This window comes from Taurulus bubalis (assembly GCF_910589615.1).
Source record: "Taurulus bubalis genome assembly, chromosome: 5".
Lineage (NCBI taxonomy): Eukaryota > Metazoa > Chordata > Actinopteri > Perciformes > Cottidae > Taurulus > Taurulus bubalis.
The window spans coordinates 2818894-2837674 of NC_136593.1; the positions used below are offsets into that span (position 1 = coordinate 2818894).

The following is an 18781-nucleotide window of genomic DNA, read 5'->3' on the forward strand; positions in this document are numbered from 1 at the left end:
GTTGTCTCTGAGTGAAGCTGAAACACAGAAAGTACATGAGTCATGGCTCCCTCCTCCTCTATAGCTTCACTGTGTTGAGTCAAACTCACATTCAGGGTGTGGAGTGTCAGCAGGTTGAAGCAGCAGTGTTGTAGTGTTCCTCTTTTCTCTCCTGCAGCTGAACTCACTCAGAGGAAGTTGTTAGTTTGGTCTGAAGGTGAATCTGATCGTCTCTCTTTCAGTCTGTGTGTCTCTTTAGTGAAGAAGAAGCACAAACTGTTTGTCTTAGGTGAGTCAGGTGAGGGGCGGAGCTTTGTGACTCCTCCTCTGCTAAACGCTTCACCTGGAACACAGAGGTGTGTTTCATTCCACAAACACCTCCACAGCTCACCGGTTAACAGGTTTTACCTCATTTCATCTGCAGGAGGAACGTTTTCACCTTCATCTTCACATTGTTATTAATTATTAATTAATTTTTATTTGTTCATTGATCACTTTACCCATTGTAACGTATCTGCTTTACCCCGTGAGTCTCGGGCGGCACAAAGGCAACTCGCTTCGGATTTGCGGGTTCGTAATATCTTTTATTATTATGATCAGCTGTGTGGTCTCGGCTGTCCCGGCTACGTCGCCTCTGCTCACCGCTCTCTCCATTTCCTCAGTCCCTAATCCTGTTTATATCGGGGAGAGACACAAACACAGATTGCCCCAGGCTGAGGTTACACCGAATACCTGTTCCCCTGAACCACACCCTCGCTCAGTTCCCTCTGCAGCTGAGCGCAACCCCGCCCCGCTGCCACATACCTCCACTGCTAGACTTAGGCCAGGGAGCCTTCGGGCCTTTCTTGTTGTTTTTGCCTTACAAACTGCTTTCTGCTGTGATTCGGCAAGGAGAAGGGTGGAGGAATCTGCTTCTACTCCAACAACGGCTGGTGTAACGATGTTACAGTGATTCTACAGCACTGCTTGCCGGACCTGGAATCCCACATCATCCACTGCAAACCCTTCTACTCCCCACGTGAGTTTGCTTCATTCATCCTGGTCAGTGTTTACATGGCGCCGCAGGGCAGGAGGCACCGTGGACACTCGCCGAACAGATACGGTGTGTGGAGCGGACCTACCCGGACTCTTTAGTTATTGTCCTTGGGGACTTTAACAAAGGAGACCTCAGCCATGAACTCCCTAAATACAGGCAGTGTATTAAATGCCCTAGTAGAGAGAAGAGCATTCTGGACTACTGCTACACCACAATCAGTGGGCTTATCACGCCGCCCCTCGTGCTGCACTGGGAAACTCTGACCACGTCATGGTCCATCTGATTCCCTCATACAGGCAGAAACTAAAGCTCTGCAAACCTGTGGTGAGGAAGTTCAAGAAGTGGACCAGTGAAGCTATGGAGGATCTCCGGGCGTGCTTGGACTGTACAGACTGGGATGTCTTCAGGACTGCTACGAACAGTCTGGATGAGTTCACAGAGGCTGTAACTTCCTACATCAGCTTCTGTGAGGACAGCTGTGTTCCAACCAGCTCCAGGGTTACAACAACGACAAACCCTGGTTCACAGCGGAACTCAGAAAGCTACTGCTGCAAAAGGATCAGGCATTTAGGAGTAGGGACAAGGACTTGCACACAAAATATGTTTATAGGTTTAGCAAGGCGGTGAGAGATGCTAAATGACTGTACAGAGTCACTTGCTGGGAAACTGCAACATCAGCTCTCAGCAAGTGACTCTGTTTGGAGAGGTCTCAGACAGATTATCAACTACAAGCCTAAAACCCCCCACTCTATGAATGACATTTAAAGACAATGGAGCAGTCCTGACGCCATCCGCTGCAGCTCCATCAACCAGCCACAGACCATCACCCCCCCTTCCCCCAGCCCATCAGGGCCTCACGCCTCAATGACTACAAGCCCTTTCGCCCTGACCTCTGTGGTCATGAAGTCCTTTGAGCGCCTGGTCCTGTCCAACCTCAAAACCATCACTGACCCTCCCCTGCACCCCCTGCAGTTTGCCTACAGGGCCAACAGGTCTTTAGACGATGCTGTCAACATGGCCCTCCACTACATCCTCCAGCATCTGGACTCCCCAGGAACCTTCCGTATACCAACAGCTGCACCTCCAGTCGCCAGTCCGCCAAGCTCCTGAAGTTCGCGGATGACACCACCCTCAGTGGACTCATCTCTGGTGGGGACGAGTCCGTCTACAGGTGGGAGACTGACCACCTGGAGACCTGGTGCAGCCAGAACAACCTGGAGCTTAACGCTCTGAAGACAGTGGAGATGGTTGTGGACTACAGGAAGAACGTAGCCCCATCCGCCCCTCTCATCCTGTGTGACTCCCCGTTAACGCTGTGGAGTCCTTCCGCTTCCTGGGCTCCATCATTTCCCAGGACTTCAAGTGGGAGCTGAACATCAGCTCCATCACTAAGAATGCCCCGCAGAAGATGTTCTTCCTGAGGCAGCTGAAGAAATTCAACCTGCCAAAGACAATAATGGTGCAATTCATTGTTGAGTCCATTCTCTCCTCCTCCATCTCCGTGTGGTACGCTGCAGCCACTGCCAAGGACAAGGGCAGGCTGCAGCGCATCATGCGCTCTGCTGAGAGGGTGATTGGCTGCAATCTGCCATCCCTCCAGGATTTGTTCACTTCAAGGACTCTGAACCGGGCGAGAAAGATTGTCGCCGACCCCTCTCACCCTGGACACAACTTGTTTGAGTCCCTCCTCTCTGGCAGGAGGTTGAGCTCCATCAGGACCAAGACCTCCCGCCACACAAACAGTTTTTTCTCATCACCAGTTGGGTTCATCAACAGACCCCACTGACTGACTCTGACTCTGTCACCCAGAGACAATTTCCTACCGTTCACTCCCCTGCACATCCCTCCACACCTCATTTTAATACACTTGCCACTTTATTTTACACTTGTCACTTTCACATAATCACTTAATTCCGTGCACTTTATTTTATTTTAACTTCAATTTTTATATTCCGTAGTTCTAATTGTAAATGCTCAGTAGACCCAATTGTAAATATTCCTGCTCCCTTTTATTGCACTCTGTTGTATGTTTATCGTTAAATGTTTATTGTTAAATGTCATGCACCTTCCGCCAGGACAAATTCCTTGTACGTGTAAACATACTTGGCAATTAAATGGTTTCTGATTCTGATTTCTGATACCACAGAGTAATCCAGGCATTAGTATCTTTTTAATGCGGTGCAGCCACTGGAGCGGGGCGTGGTCCGACCATAGAGTGAAAGAGCGTCCCAGGAGGTAGTAGCGCAGGCAGTCGACCGCCCACCGGATGGCCAGGCACTCCTTCTCCACCGTGCTGTGTCTGTCCTCTCGGCTAGCCTACGACTGATGTAGAGGACAGGGCGGTCAACCCCCTTCACCTGCTGGGACAAAACGGCCCCCAGCCCTCTGTTCGAAGCATCAGTCTGCAGAGTGAAGGGATGAGAGAAGTTAGGTGTGTGAAGGAGTGTTTCCCCACAGAGAGTCTGTTTTACCTCCACATACGCCAACTGGCACTGCTCTGTCCACTGGACCGGATCTGAGGCACCTTTCCGGGTCAGGTCAGTCAAGGGCCTGGTCAGATCCGCGAAGCTCGGGATGAACCGCCTGTTATAACCCGTCCCCCTTCAGAGTCCCGTTCCCCTTCAGGGTCCCGTTCCCCTTCAGGGTCCCGGTCCCCTTCAGAGTCCCGTTCCCCTTCAGAGTCCTGGTCCCGTTCCCCGCCAGAGCACGGCTCTGATGGCCGTCCTCCGGCCCGCCCCCCGGACTGCTTCAGCCCGCCCTCTGTCTGCGTCTGCTGGACTCCAGGTCCCTCCTCCGTCTCCCCTCCACCCACCCTAGGGGACTAAGTTAATTCATTTATTTTTTTGGTCGTCTGGAATCCGCCCTTGAGGGGTGTTACTGTAAGACCCTGTTGGTTATTTGTGTATGTGTGTCTCCTGATTGTTTCATTCCCTGCACCTGCCCTCAGCCACTCCTATGTGTGTCCCCTGATTGTTGATGTCCTTCACCTGTGTTTCCCTCTCATATATATACTCCCCCGCTTTCCCTTGTCCCCTGCCAGACAGTCTTTGTTCATGTGTTGTGTCCCATGTTGTACGTCACCTTTATTGAGCCCTGGATACAAGTTCCTAGTTTTGTTTTGACTTATGACTTGAAGTAAAGTAAAGTATGTTTTGGATTTTTCCCCTCGAACGTGCCTCCTGTCATTCTCCTCTGCGCCTGAGTCTCTGCTCACCACACCCGTTCCTGACAATTATTGTGACACTGTCATCTTCATGATATATTATTATATATTACAGCTGTGGGCTGTCAGGGCCTGCTAAGCCTTCTCTGCTGGCCCAAACAGAATCACAAAGTTATAGCTATTTTATAATTTAATCGTTTTTCACAAATACATTATGTATTATAATTATTTTTCCCTATTAGCTTATTTTCTCATTGCACAGCTCCTGTCTTCCTCTGTTTCCAGCCTGCAGCGCTGCTTCCAGTGCAGCTTGTTTTAAGGAGAGCTGTTATCCAATCAGATTTCACCTCCTATTCTATGTCTCTATGGCAGTGTTCAACGTTTTCTACAATAAAAAGTTGTATTTAATGATGAACCAGCCACGCCGCTGTTGCTGCTGCCCGCGTAGGGGGTCGAGCCGGGGCTAGTCCCGCTACCTTCGGTGGTTGTCGGGGAGCTAACCTGCTGCAGCTAACACTGACAACACTTTTTTTATTTTTGTACTGAATTTTCAGTGTTGTTTACTTGAGCTCAAATAGTGCAGGGCAGCAGCAGCGGCTACTCGTGCCACGGCAACTCTCACCCCGCCACGGTGCCACCCCGCTTGGTTCTCCGCCGGAGAGGCTAGCGCTGTAGAGGTGGTGGCAGGGGTTCCCTCGCCGTCAGCCTGTTTTGCATTTCACCTTCTCGGCTGAGCGTGGTAGCGAAATGTACGGTATTCGTTCCTTCTGATCGTGGCTCGTGCTCTTGAGTGTGCAGTGTTTTAGTGCCGTAGTTTTGTTGGATTCTTTTGTCATGTTTTGTTAGAAGTAAATGTGACTGGTTGTTGATGTGGACTACATGCATTGTCCATTAATGACGCAGCATCCCGTCATGCATGTATTTATGTAGACGATAGCAGACGGCACAGAAGGCCCAGGTAGAAAATGCATGGCCCGCCATTGATTGAACGCAATATATCTTCATGATTAAAGCATACCTGAATATATCCTCTACTAACAATATACAAATACCAATTCAAAGTTTTACGTGTTTATTTTTTTAAAGATGTGTACAATTCAAAGACAGACAAAAGAAATATACATACTTCAATAAACAAATGTGTCATCATTTTACACTGTAATATAATGAAGTTTATGTTTCTCTATGAATGACTTAAGTGAAACATGTCTACTCTATCATGTTGTTTACTCTTTTAAGGTTGACAATAGAAATGAAAAGCAAATTGTTGAATTGATTAAAAAAAATTAAAAATAAGTGGAAGTCAATTAAACAGATGTTTTCAGTAATAAAACAGCAGGAGGATGAGTACAGCTGAACAGTTAAATTCAGTGACTTTTCTTTTCTTCTCTAACTGTTCTGTTCCACCGACACACAGACCTTCACTGGTGATATCTTCAGTGGTGAAATCTTCAGATTAAAATCAGTGTCAATGTATGGAAACATCTTCTCAGTGAAAGTGTGTGTGAAGGTGTGTATGTGTGTGTTAGTATCAGGATCAGAGAACGACAGCTTTCCTCTGTTCCAGTCCAGATTCACTCTGATCCTCTGAGGATTCTTCTGCAGGACGAGATAAGTGCGTGGATCTGATAGTGACTCTGTTTCGTTTTCATATTCATAGAACCGTATTTTCCATAATTCAGACTCAAAGTCTCCCTTCCTCTGGACAGACTCTGCTAACACACCCAGTGATCAGTATGCACTGTCTCCTACCTCGACATCCCAGCTGTGAGTCCCAGAGTTAAATCCCTCAGAGCCCAGAGCAGAACAGGAATGATGTAACCTCTCTGGATTATCAGGAAGCTTCTGCCTCTTTCCTCCTCTCACACTGGTCAGGTCTTCAGACAGGATGAGTTCTGGACCAGCAGTGTTTGGGTCCAGAACCACAGGAGTGTAGGAGACCAGGTCCTTCATCTTGTTCCAGATGTTGAAGGTCAGGTTGCCCAGGTGTTTGGCCTCGTCTATCAGAGCTCCTGAGAGCAGCTGTGGATCCTCCAGCAGGGGGCGCTGCTGGACTCGTTCCACTGCAGCCTTGTAGTTGTTGAGGAATGAGACGTCTTCAGCTCTCAGCTCGTCCTCTGTGGCTCTGACTGTGTCTGAAAGAGCTGCTATCTCTCTGCTCAGAGCCTCCATCTTCTCCTTCATCATCTGACTCTTCTGCTCCTCTTCCTCCCTCAGTGCAGCCATCCTGGCCTCCTCTTCCTCCTCTAGAAACTGGTGAAGCTTCTTAAACTGATCCTGAATCTGCCTCTCTGTGCGTCGGGCCTGGACCTTCATGTGTTCTGCTGTTTGATCAGACTTCACTTTAACTTGTTCAAAGACCTTTAACTTCTCCTTTAAGGGCTCCAGAGCTTCCTGAAGCTTCTTCCTGAGTTGTGGAGCAGCCATGTTGTCTCTGCGTGAAGCTGAAACAGAAAGTACATGAGTCATGGCTCCCTCCTCCTCTATAGCTTCACTGTGTTGAGTCAAACTCACATTCAGGGTGTGGAGTGTCAGCAGGTTGAAGCAGCAGTGTTGTAGTGTTCCTCTTTTCTCTCCTGCAGCTGAACTCACTCAGAGGAAGTTGTTAGTTTGGTCTGAAGGTGAATCTGATCGTCTCTCTTTCAGTCTGTGTGTCTCTTTAGTGAAGAAGAAGCACAAACTGTTTGTCTCAGGTGAGTCAGGTGAGGGGCGGAGCTTCGTGACTCCTCCTCTGCTAAACGCTTCACCTGGAACACAGAGGTGTGTTTCATTGCAAAGTCCAAAAGAACACCGACCAAACCTCTAGAGATTACTGATTAACATTTCATCTGAATCAGTACATTTTAATCTTCATGGAGCTCATAAACTATTAAAGTGTTGCAGGAGTTTGAGGTCAAAGATGATTTGGCAATTTGCCTTCAATAAAAAAGGAGTGTAACGCAATAATGTCGAGCAAAGATCACACAAAACCAGATGAGATTAAAGAATTGTTGCACTGGAATCACAGCTGATCAGTTGTCGCTTCAACAGCTGAGGAGTTTGTGTCTGTAAACATGATCCGTGTAACGGAGCTGCTTTCTGGTCCGGACAGTTTTTAGCGAACATTCCAATAAAAATGCACTTCAAATATTGATAAATGATCATATAATGTTCTCACTACTACTTATATTACGACATCACTGTCAGAGTGGAGATGTTTTCTCTGTCGTCTGTTACCCGTTAAACAAACTGCATTTAGTATTGATACACACTGTGTGGTATTTATACACACTGTGTGGTATTTATACTGTGTTCTATGTCTTGCTTCCAGGATGGATTTCTACCGGCTGAATGAGTCTTATTTATTAATTATTTACGTCAGTTAATTTTTTTATTCTTATTGTGACAGCATTGTAAAATAACCCACAATATGATGATGGTTTCTCTTCAACACTTGAATGTTTCAGGTTAAACTTAAATTAAATAACTCATGAAACCGACAGTCAGGAAGGATCCGCCTCACGTGACTGAAAGAACGATGCATGTTGTAAAAAGTGTTTTAACCAGACGGTGAATCAGAAAACAGATGTAATATATAACTTGACTTTAATCTGTGATCGTCTCTGGTATGAAACTCCAGCGATCAGTCCGTGTCAGTGTTGTGCTCGGTGTAGTTTTATAACACTCAATGGCTGAAGGAGGAGAAACTGCTGCTGGATTTACTGACAACTACAGACGAGTTTTCTTTAATACAGATTGATACTTTATTTAAAACTTCTTTAATGAACAAAACTGGAAGAGATTTACACAAAGACGATGTTGAAAATTCATGGGGCAGAAAACTGCTTCTCAAGGCGGCCATCTTGGATCTCACTTCTTCTTCTTGAACCTGACGGACAGAACAGAGAGGAAAACATTTTTAATCTGTTTCCAATCGACATGGGACCGCAGATGAATAATAATATTCCCTCTCGGCCCAGAGGCTCTACATTGAAAACACGGGTTGTTTACAGGTTTTTTAATTAGTAACTCAGTTACACAGACGTCTCTTTTACAGTATTGCTCTGTGAGGGGAAGTTTTCTAAAACTCACCTGGAGCCGCCAGGGCGCTTCCTGTCTAAACCGAGACGCTTCCTGTCTTCGAAGGACGGTCTGCAAGCGGAAAAAGACAGGTGAGACAGGTGTAGAGAGGTGAGACAGGTGTAGAGAGAGGTGGAGACAGGTGTAGAGAGAGGTGGAGACAGGTGGAGAGAGAGGTGTAGAGAGAGGTGAGACAGGTGTAGAGAGAGGTGGAGACAGGTGGAGAGACAGGTGTAGAGAGAGGTGAGACAGGTGCAGAGAGAGGTGGAGACAGGTGTTGAGAGAGGTGGAGACAGGTGGAGAGAGAGGTGGAGACAGGTGTAGAGAGAGGTGGAGACAGGTGTAGAGAGAGGTGGAGACAGGTGTAGAGACAGGTGTAGAGAGAGGTGAGACAGGTGTAGAGAGAGGTGGAGACAGGTGTAGAGACAGGTGTAGAGACAGGTGTAGAGACAGGTGTAGAGACAGGTGAAGAGAGGTGAGACAGGTGTAGAGACAGGTGTAGAGAGGTGTAGAGACAGGTGAAGAGAGGTGAGACAGGTGTAGAGACAGGTGAGACAGGTGTAGACACAGGTGAGACAGGTGTAGAGACAGGTGTAGAGACAGGTGAGACAGTTGTAGAGACAGGTGTAGAGAGGTGAGACAGGTGTAGAGAGGTGAGACAGGTGTAGACACAGGTGTAGAGAGAGGTGAGACAGGTGGAGAGAGGTGAGACAGGTGGACAGACAGGCGGATACGTATCGAGTATGCGTCATCATGAGTGGCGTAACAGAAACCAAAATGGCGACGGCCAATATGACCCATTCCAGGCTTCAAAACAACAGACGGGTGTACAGACAGACGGGTGTACAGACAGACAGACTCACCCAGCTCTGTACTGCTTCAGAGCCTTGCTGCTGGTGTTGGTCAGCTCTTTGTCAAACACAGACTTCTTTCCTTCTCCTTTTTGAACGGCTGCTGCAGAGACAGTTCAGTTTAGTACGTCTGACAGGAAGGAGCTAGTGAGTGAGTGAGTGAGTGAGTGAGTGAGTAAGTGTGTATATATATATATATATATATATGTATTTTAAAGTACTGTCGTAGTACATCTGTGTAATTTATAGTACTGGTGTCGTATATCTGACCTTTAATTGGCATCTCTTCCTCTGCCATCGCCCTCGCCCTCTTGGGGCGCCGCTCTCTCTTCGCCGCTCGCTCAGCGAACATCTGAGCCTTCAAGATCTCAAACTGGGCGCGTTCCTCCGACTAGAGGCAACAGAGACCAGCAACGTAGCAGCAGAGCTCAGTTCAGTGAACACTTTTTAGAATCGACTAATTAACGTGGAAAAAAGGTAACGTCACGTTTCATCATGTGCTGCATTGAGGTGAAATGGGAAAGAATGACACTACCGTCTGTGTATTTATTATAGTATCACACGCCAATATTAACTTCAGTATATAAAGTTTAGAATATATATTGTTACACAGAGGGACATTTTAGAAATGTTCTAAAAAGTTCATGTCCAGAAATTATAAACATAAATTGAGATGCCTCACTTTAAGACAAAGACTTGAAATAAAAAGGGTGAACCGGCCCTTTAAAAAAAGAAAATAAAGACTCAACTCTATTCTGATGGAGCTTCTATAAGCTACATTCCTTTAATGTTGAATAAAACCACTCAAACACTTTCTTTACTTTCTGCTCTCATATAATTATATTACATTTAATTTAGCTAATTAACATCAGTTTCTCAAATGCTATAATATGCGTCGTTAGCTTACCGTTAGCTCTTTCTTCTTGCCGGCGTTCACAAACTTTTCCCTCTTCTTCTTCCCTCTCAGAGCGAGATCGAAGTCCTGCAGAGCCTTGGACACTGAGGGAGACGGTTAAACACGTTAAAGCTGTGGAGGTTCTGCGTCGGGTCGGTCTGCTGCAGAACCTTGTGCATCAGTCTCACCGCGGTTCTGTTTCCTCTCCTGCTGCGTCTGGAACCAGACTCTCTGGGATTGGATGGAGGCGGCGGTTCCCTGGAGGCGCTTCTGAGCCACACTCAACTACAACAAACAAGACGTGAGGATGAGGAAAACGACACAGACGTCATAAAAAGGAGAAATATTTGGTGATAATCACTTATGTTATTATATTTATGTTGTTAAAAACGATTGTTTTACAGCTCATACACACAAATACAGGAGAAACGTTTTAAAGGCCGAGAGTCAAAAAGGAAATTTTAATCCAAATGTGTGAACAAATGTGGCCACAAAAATAAAAACAATATATTATTATAATAATAATTTGGCTGTTTTGTTTTTGGAAAGGTGACAAAAAGACACAACCCCCAAAAGAGACGAGGAGGTACTGAACTTAAGAACATGGACACAACACCACAACAACACCATAACACAACAACAACATAACAACAACAACATAACACAACAACACAACAACACCATAACAACAACACCATAACACAACAACACCATAACACAACAACACAACAACACCATAACACAACAACACCATAACACAACAACACCATAACACAACAACACCATAACACAACAACATCATAACACAACAACACCTGTGTGAAGTGAAAAGAACCAAAAGACAATTACACTTCAACTAAAGTTTCCTGATTGCGACATCCCGAGCAGTGTGCAGGTGTACATGTGTGCAGGTGTGTTGTGTAGGTGTACATGTGTGCAGGTCTACAGGTGTGCATGTGTGCATGTGTGCATGTGTGCATGTGTACAGGTGTGCATGTGTACAGGTGTGCATGTGCGCAATTGTACACGTGTGAAGGTGTGCATGTGTACATGTGTGCAGGTGTGTTGTGTAGGTGTACATGTGTGCAGGTCTACAGGTGTGCATGTGTGCAGGTGTGCATGTGTGCATGTGTACAGGTGTGCATGTGTACAGGTGTGCATGTGCGCAATTGTACATGTGTGAAGGTGTGTAGGTGTACATGTATACACATGTGTACAAGTGTGCAGGTGTACATGTGTGCAGGTGTACGCACAGGTGTACATGTGTGCAGGTGTACATGTGTGCATGTGTACAGGTGTGCATGTGCGCAGGTGTGCATGTGCGCAGGTGTGCATGTGAGCAATTGTACACGTGTGAAGGTGTGCAAGTGTACATGTGTGCAGGTGTACATGTGTGCAGGTGTACATGTGTGCAGGTGTACATGTGTGCAGGTGTACATGTGTGCAGGTGTACCTTGGCCTCAGACGCAGCCATCTCCCTCTCCTCCCTCTCCAGCCTCATCACAGCTTCCACGTCCTTCTCCAGTTTAGTGATCAGATCTCTGAACTTCAGGATGACGTCTGGGCGAGAGACACAGACACACACACAGAGAGAGAGAGTTTCATCACGACTCACCTGGACCCCAAACCCCCGACAGCACCCGTCTCTCTAAAAGGTGCTGTACCTGGCGGCAGGACTCGAGCCTTCACGCTGTTCCTGGCCGACTTCACCACCTCCTTCAGCGTCCTCCTCTCAGACTCCCCGACCAGAGACACCGAGCGGCCCGAGCGGCCGGCTCTCGCCGTGCGGCCGACGCGGTGAACGTAGTGCTTCACCGTGGACGGCATGGTGAAGTTGATCACCTGGGGACAGAAAGGTCGTCGGGTTCAACTCTGACTCCGTTTTCCTTTGGTTCCCAACTTCCCAACGTTTCCATAAAAGTAGAGCGGTGAGTATTTTGGCGTCTTGTCTCCCGTATCGACCTTTAGAAGAGACTCACCGTTTTGACGCCGTCGATGTCCAAACCTCTGGCGGCGACGTCCGTCGCCACCAAGATGTCGATCTGATCGTCTTTGAAGCGCCTGAAGGCAACAAGAGAAGTTTAAATACGTTCATCATGATCAGGTAGTCAGCTTGTATGTGTGTACTCAAGGTTCTCCAGGCTCTGGTTCTCTGTTTAATCAAGGTTCTCAGGTTGGGTTCTGCGAGTGTGTTCAACCATATTTCTCCAGTCTGGTTCTGTGTGACTGTACCTGAGGTTCTCCAGTCTCTGGTTCTGTGTGTACCTGAGGTTCTCCAGTCTCTGGTTCTGTGTGACTGTACCTGAGGTTCTCCAGTCTCTGGTTCTGTGTGTACCTGAGGTTCTCCAGTCTCTGGTTCTGTGTGACTGTACCTGAGGTTCTCCAGTCTCTGGTTCTGGCTCAGTTCTCCGTGCAGTTCTCCGACCTTCAGCCCCATGAGCCCCAGCAGGATGTGCAGCCTGTGCGCTTGTTTCCTCGTCTGCGTGAAACACATCACGTGATCCTGGAACGTCCGCGTGAGCAGCGCTAACGACACAGACAACGGTTAGTACCGCAGTACACGTAGTACTACATTGTTAGTACTAGTACTACGCTAGTGCTAGGAGTACTGCAGCGTTACAGTACCTACCAGAAACCACGGCCTCTCGGTCGCCTTCTCTGTTTTGTCGGATTCTGACAAACTCCTGGCGCAGAAATGGAGCAACGTCAGTGTTGCTGTTCACGAAGATCCTGATTGGCTCCTTCAACGAGACCGCTGCCAGGTCCTTCACCTGGAGACACGTCACATGACACAGTAAAACACCTGGAGACACGTCACATGACACAGTAAAACACCTGGAGACACGTCACATGACAGTAAACCACCTGGAGACACACGTCACATGACACAAACACCTGGAGACCCGTCACATGACACAGTAAACCACCTGGAGAGACACGTCACATGACACAAACACCTGGAGACACGTCACATGACAGTAAACCACCTGGAGACACACGTCACATGACACAGTAAACCACCTGGAGAGACACGTCACATGACACAAACACCTGGAGACACGTCACATGACAGTAAAACACCTGGAGACACGTCACATGACAGTAAAACACCTGGAGACACACGTCACATGACACAGTAAACCACCTGGAGACACACGTCACATGACACAGTAAACCACCTGGAGACACACGTCACATGACACAAACACCTGGAGACACACGTCACATGACACAAACACCTGGAGACACGTCACATGACACTGTAAAACACCTGGAGACACGTCACATGACACTGTAAAACACCTGGAGACACGTCACATGACACAGTAAACCACCTGGAGACACACGTCACATGACACTGTAAAACACGTCACATGACACTGTAAAACACGTCACATGACACTGTAAAACACCTGGAGACACGTCACATGACAAAGACCTGGAGACATGTCACATGACACTGAAACACCTGGAGACACGACACATGACACCGAAAACACCTGGAGACACGTCACATGACACAAAGACCTGGAGACACGTCACATGACACTGAAACACCTGCAGACACGTCACATGACACAAAGACCTGGAGACACGTCACATGACACTGAAACACCTGCAGACACGTCACATGACACAAAGACCTGGAGACACGTCACGAAACTGAAACACCTGGAGACACGTCACATGACACAAAGACATGTCACATGACACATCGAAAACACGTCACATGACAATGAAACACCTGGAGACACGTCACATGACACACAAACACGGAGACACGTCACATGACACACAAACACGGAGACACTAAAACACCTGGAGACACTTCACATGACACTGAAACACCTGGAGCCAGATGTCACATGACACACAAACACGTCACATGACACAATGAAACACATGTCACATGACACAGGTCACATGACACACATGACATACTGAAACACAGGTCACACGTCACATGAACCACAGGTCACATGACACACTGAACCACAGGTCACATGACACATCACACACTGGAACACATGACACACTGAACCACAGGTCACATGACACACTGAACCACAGGTCACATGACACACACCTCCTCGGTCATCGTGGCGGAGAACAACATGGTCTGTCTGTTGTAGGAACACAAGCGGATGACCTCCTTCATCTGCTCCTCAAAGTACTCGTCCAGCATCCTGAGGGGAACACAGACCACACGGAACCAAACAGGTGAGTCTTTGTTTCCCGCCTGCGCTCATTGGGAGGTGCGTGCGGCGCCTCGGCGTTTACCTGTCGGCCTCGTCCAGGATCAGGATCTCGATGTGAGTCAGCTCGAAGCTCGGCGTGTTGTGGAGATGATCGATCAGTCGGCCAGGCGTGGCGATCAGGATGTCTGGGCCCATCCTCAAGGCCGCCTCCTGGGACTTCAGGTCCAGCCCACCTGGACACACGAGACCGGTCACACACACACACACACACACACACACACACACACACACACACACACACACACACACACACACACACACACACACACACACACACACAGACCACTGGGTTCATGACTTTTTACCAAATATCCATGACTTTTAATGAAATATCCATGACTTTCATGATTGTTAAGCAGATTTCCACGACTTTTTACCAAATATCCACGACTTTTTTACGTCATGAACACATGAATATAACACATTTACATGACTATTTTTTTTTTCAAGGACTTTTCCAGGCCTGGAAATAACCATTTTAAAATTCCATGACTTTTCCAGGTTTTCCATGACCCTAAGAACTCTGTGTGGACCGGAGTCAGACTGAGTCCAGCATGTTTTAAGACGTTTTTCACCAAACAAATAAAGTAAACAGTCATTACCGACGGCCAGGCAGGTGGTGATGGAGGTGAACTGGGCGAGCTGACGGGCCACGGAGTGAACCTGGATCCCCAGCTCTCTGGTGGGAACCAGAATCAAGACCCGGGTCACCTGGGACGTCCTGGGCTTATAAACCAAGCGCTCCAGCACCGGCAGCATGAAGGCCGCCGTCTTTCCTGAAGAGAGGAGAGGAGTGATGTCATTAATCCATCGGGCTGCAGTGGTATTTAAGGGTCCCAGTGTGATGCGGTGGTCCCAGTAGATCGGCGGTACCTGTCCCAGTAGCAGCGCAGGCGCACAGGTCTTTTCCCAGCAGGCCGATGGGAACGCAGGCCTTCTGGATGGGAGTCGGCAGCTTGTAGCCCAGAGCTGTGATGGCCTGCAGGGACACAAGAGGACTTCAGGTGGAGCGCAGTGAAGCTACATGCTAACGTAGCATGGAGGACCACCAGAGGAAGGGTAGTGTTCCCCCTACTGACCAGCAGGGGGAGACAGAAAGAGCGAGACGGGGAGAAGAGAGACGGGGAGAGAGACAGACGGAGAGAGAAAGAGGGAGACACAGACAGACAGAGCATGAGAGAGACAGCGATGGAGAGAGAGACGGGGAGAGAGACAGAGAGCGAGAGAGACAGATGGAGAGACAGACAGAGAAAGAGAGACCAAGAGAAAGACAGACAGGGACAAACAGACAGAGACGGAGAGAGAGACAAAGAAGGACAGACAGAGAGAGAGAGCAAGACAGAGAGAAAGAGAGACAGACAGAGAGAGAGAGAGAGACAGAGAGAGAGAGAGAGACAGAAAGAGAGAGACAGACAGAGAGAGAGAGACAGAGAGAGAGAGAGAGAGAGAGAGACAGAAAGAGAGACATACAGAGAGAGACAGAGAGAGAGAGAGAGACAGAGAGAGAGAGAGAGAGAGAGAGAGACAGAGAGACAGAGAGAGCGAGAGAGAGAGAGAGAGAGAGCGAGACAGAGAGAGAGACAGAGACAGAGAGAGAGAGAGACAGAGAGAGAGAGAGAGAGAGACAGAGACAGAGAGAGACAGAGACAGACAGAGAGAGAGAGAGACAGAGAGAGAGAGAGACAGAGAGAGAGAGAGAGAGAGAGAGAGAGAGACAGACAGACAGACAGACAGACAGACAGACAGACAGACAGACAGAGAGAGAGAGAGAGAGAGAGAGATAGACAGACAGACAGACAGAGAGAGAGAGAGAGAGACAGAGAGAGAGAGAGACAGAGAGAGAGAGAGAGAGAGACAGACAGCATCTTTCACAACAACCCCCTGGACGTTAGTAAATATCCAACATGGCTCCCGGCCGCTCCGTTACCTTCAGGATCGGTCGGGACAGGTTCATGTTGTCGAAGGTCAGCTGGTCGTCGTAGTTTGACGCGTCGTCGAAGAACGACTGCGGAGCCTGAGGACACAACACGGCTGTTACCACGGTGACCAAATAATAAAAACACGTCTCATGACCCGCCGACGTCCGCGGCTCCTCTTCCTCACCTCGTCCACCAGGTTCTTCCTCTTGCCCCGGCGCTCTTTGAGTCTCAGGGTGTCTGCGAGGCGACAGGAAGTCAGTCCACAATAAATAACACTTTTACACAAATAAAAGCATCAGCTTCCTGTCAGAATTAAAAAATAAAAGCTTCTGCTGGACTCACCTGATTTGGTCAGAACCTCCTCATCACCCGAATCGAACTCATCTTCCCCCTCCTCATCGTCATCGTCGTCATCATCATCATCATCATCATCACCTCCATCAGCCTCTCCTGGAACAGGCTTAACATCATCCGCACCCTCATCTTCCTCCTCCTCTTCCTTCTCTACCTTCTCCTGGTTCTTCTCTGAAGAACCTTCAGCTGCATCAACCTCAGTCATTTTCTCCTGCAGATGAAAACAAACTCCACCGTAAACACAGGAAGTGGAACCTGACCAGGCAGGAAGTAGAACCATATGGTGGACTCACCTCCGCTTTCCTCTTCTTCCTGATTTTGTCTATTTTCTGGTCCAGAGTGGTTGCGGTTCTCTGCAAATAAAGAACACAATTACAAAACACTGTTGGAGAACACTAGAGGACCTAAACACTGTTGGAGAATGAATAACTATGATCTGTTCTGCTGGGTTCTACCTTGTTCTTGAGCTGCTTCATGACGTCCTCCATGGCCCAGTCCTCTCCCCGTACCGGAGCGTCTCTCTCTGAGAACTCAAAGTCGGCGTTGAAGTCTTTCACACCGCGACTCCCGAGCTTCTTCTTCCGGTTCAGGACGATCGGCTGGTCCTGAAACACACCATGAACACACATGGAGGTTAATCAGGGTTTATACACATTCTTACCAGTGGGTTTCATGACTTTAAACCAAATGTCCATTACAAACATTTAGTGAAATCTGGGTGTAAACAGTAAAAAGTGAGTAAATGTAGTATTTAAACTAACAATGAGAACACAAAGCATACAGTAAACCTTAAATGACTCAAATGAATGAGACAATAGTTTGATTAAAAGAATAAACATTTATATAGATGCCTGTATGTATGCCTGCTTATATTTTGAGTCTTTCTTTTAAAAGCATATTAATGATTTTAACGACATAAACACATGAATATAACACATTTACATGACTTTTACAAAACAATTGGGATTTTATTTTTTTCAAGGACTTTTCCAGAACTGGAAATAACCATTTTAACATTCCATGACCGTAAGAACCCTAAAAATAATACAATATACTGAACTTCAAATAAATGTGTACTTTGTTGTTATTGATCCCCTCAGACTGACACTGATAATTATGTTATTTTATACTTTAGAAAATTATTGATTTAACATTATAAACATCTCAAGTGTATGTTTATGATCCTTTAATTTGATTTAGCTCACGTTCCTAAATGTACAGGTAACATGTCTCAACAGAAGATATATATATATATATATATATATCTATATATATATATATCTATATATATATATATCTATATATATATATATATATATATATATATATATCTATATATATATATATATAGACAGAGACAGAGACAGAACCTGACTGAAGTGTCTCCTGGCTAGTTTAAAACTACATTTACAACATAAGTATATATTAAAAGCCTCCTGGATCAAACGGCGGTTAATCTGCTGTCTTCCAGCCGGACTCTGGTTCCCCCCGAGCCGCCTGGCCGCGTCGCTCCCCGGGACACTCACCTCCGGCTCGGACTCCGTGTCGAGCTCCTCGGGACTCTCGTCCTCGTCCTGCATCGTCCCGATCAGACCCAGCTGCTCCAACATGGCGGACGGTGGGCCGGTTCTTCACGGACTCCGTAGAAGTTCTGTTCTGTTTTTAGTTGCTAAGTTCTCTGTCGTTTTCGCTCCACAAACACAGACACACACACATACACACGTGTGTTGACGGAAGCAGGATATGAGAACGGTGTGTTTCCGGTTCACGGGCGTCATTTTCTTCTTCTACGTTTTAATTGGCGGTTGTCAAACAGCTTGCAGGCGCATTACCGCCACCTACTGACCTGGAGGAGGACCTACACTCTGATATGCTGAGAAAACAACCGCCACAATACAACAAGACATGATCAAATAAAATAAAACAAATAAATACAAAATAGTCTTATTGATTCTAAATACGCTGGAAAGTACTTGCAACACAATCAATGATTAATAAAAAAGGAGCATTTACAGTACGCATTCCAATGGCGTGTCCCTGTTTCTACCCACAATGGGGGTATTTATTTACTATGTATTTATTGTTATATATTGTTTTTTTCTCATACTCCCATGTGTATTTATACTTGTAACCCAGTCTGGTGCAGCTGTCCAGCGTGTTGTGCTTTACGTGTTTGTTTTGTTTCCTCTTGTTTGTTGTACCTTGCACCTTCTCTGCGTAGTCTGAATGTTTGCTTCACTCCCACTGAATGTTGCACTGTCCAATG

General features: G+C 47.1%; 2 protein-coding genes across 2 annotated transcripts; both read right to left on the reverse strand.

Moving 5' to 3' along the window:
• Positions 1-5303: 5303 nt before the first annotated feature.
• LOC306736545 (E3 ubiquitin-protein ligase TRIM35-like) lies at positions 5304-6605 on the reverse strand (the record flags this gene model as incomplete). Its single annotated transcript, XM_079218191.1, has 1 exon — positions 5304-6605. The coding sequence occupies one exon, from the start codon at positions 6603-6605 to the stop codon at positions 5910-5912; it is 696 nt and encodes a 231-aa protein (XP_079074317.1). The 3' UTR covers positions 5304-5909.
• Positions 6606-7909: 1304 nt separating this feature from the next.
• Positions 7910-18136, reverse strand: ddx27 (DEAD (Asp-Glu-Ala-Asp) box polypeptide 27). The gene is made up of 21 exons (XM_079218325.1): positions 18042-18136; positions 16971-17120; positions 16809-16868; positions 16504-16726; positions 16346-16398; positions 16170-16256; positions 15116-15221; positions 14845-15018; positions 14265-14415; positions 14071-14170; positions 12613-12754; positions 12356-12509; positions 11963-12044; positions 11648-11825; positions 11437-11543; positions 10172-10268; positions 9996-10087; positions 9359-9479; positions 9101-9191; positions 8250-8309; positions 7910-8046 (listed from the first exon to the last, which is right to left on the reverse strand). Exons 1-21 carry the CDS (start codon positions 18123-18125, stop codon positions 8028-8030), a joined length of 2331 nt encoding a protein of 776 aa, XP_079074451.1. The 5' UTR covers positions 18126-18136; the 3' UTR covers positions 7910-8027.
• Positions 18137-18781: the final 645 nt, after the last annotated feature.

What these genes read in the sequence shown, in the direction of transcription:
- ddx27 (XM_079218325.1), bottom strand. Translation starts at nt 18,125, where the DNA reads ATGTTGGAGCAGCTGGGTCTGATCGGGACGATGCAGGACGAGGACGAG. An exon ending in GGAAGAACCTGGTGGACGAG is followed by an intron (nt 16,257 to 16,345) that starts GTGAGGAAGAGG and finishes TTGTGTCCTCAG; the next exon opens with GCTCCGCAGTCGTTCTTCGA. An exon ending in CACCACCTGCCTGGCCGTCG is followed by an intron (nt 14,416 to 14,844) that starts GTAATGACTGTT and finishes TCGTGTGTCCAG; the next exon opens with GTGGGCTGGACCTGAAGTCC.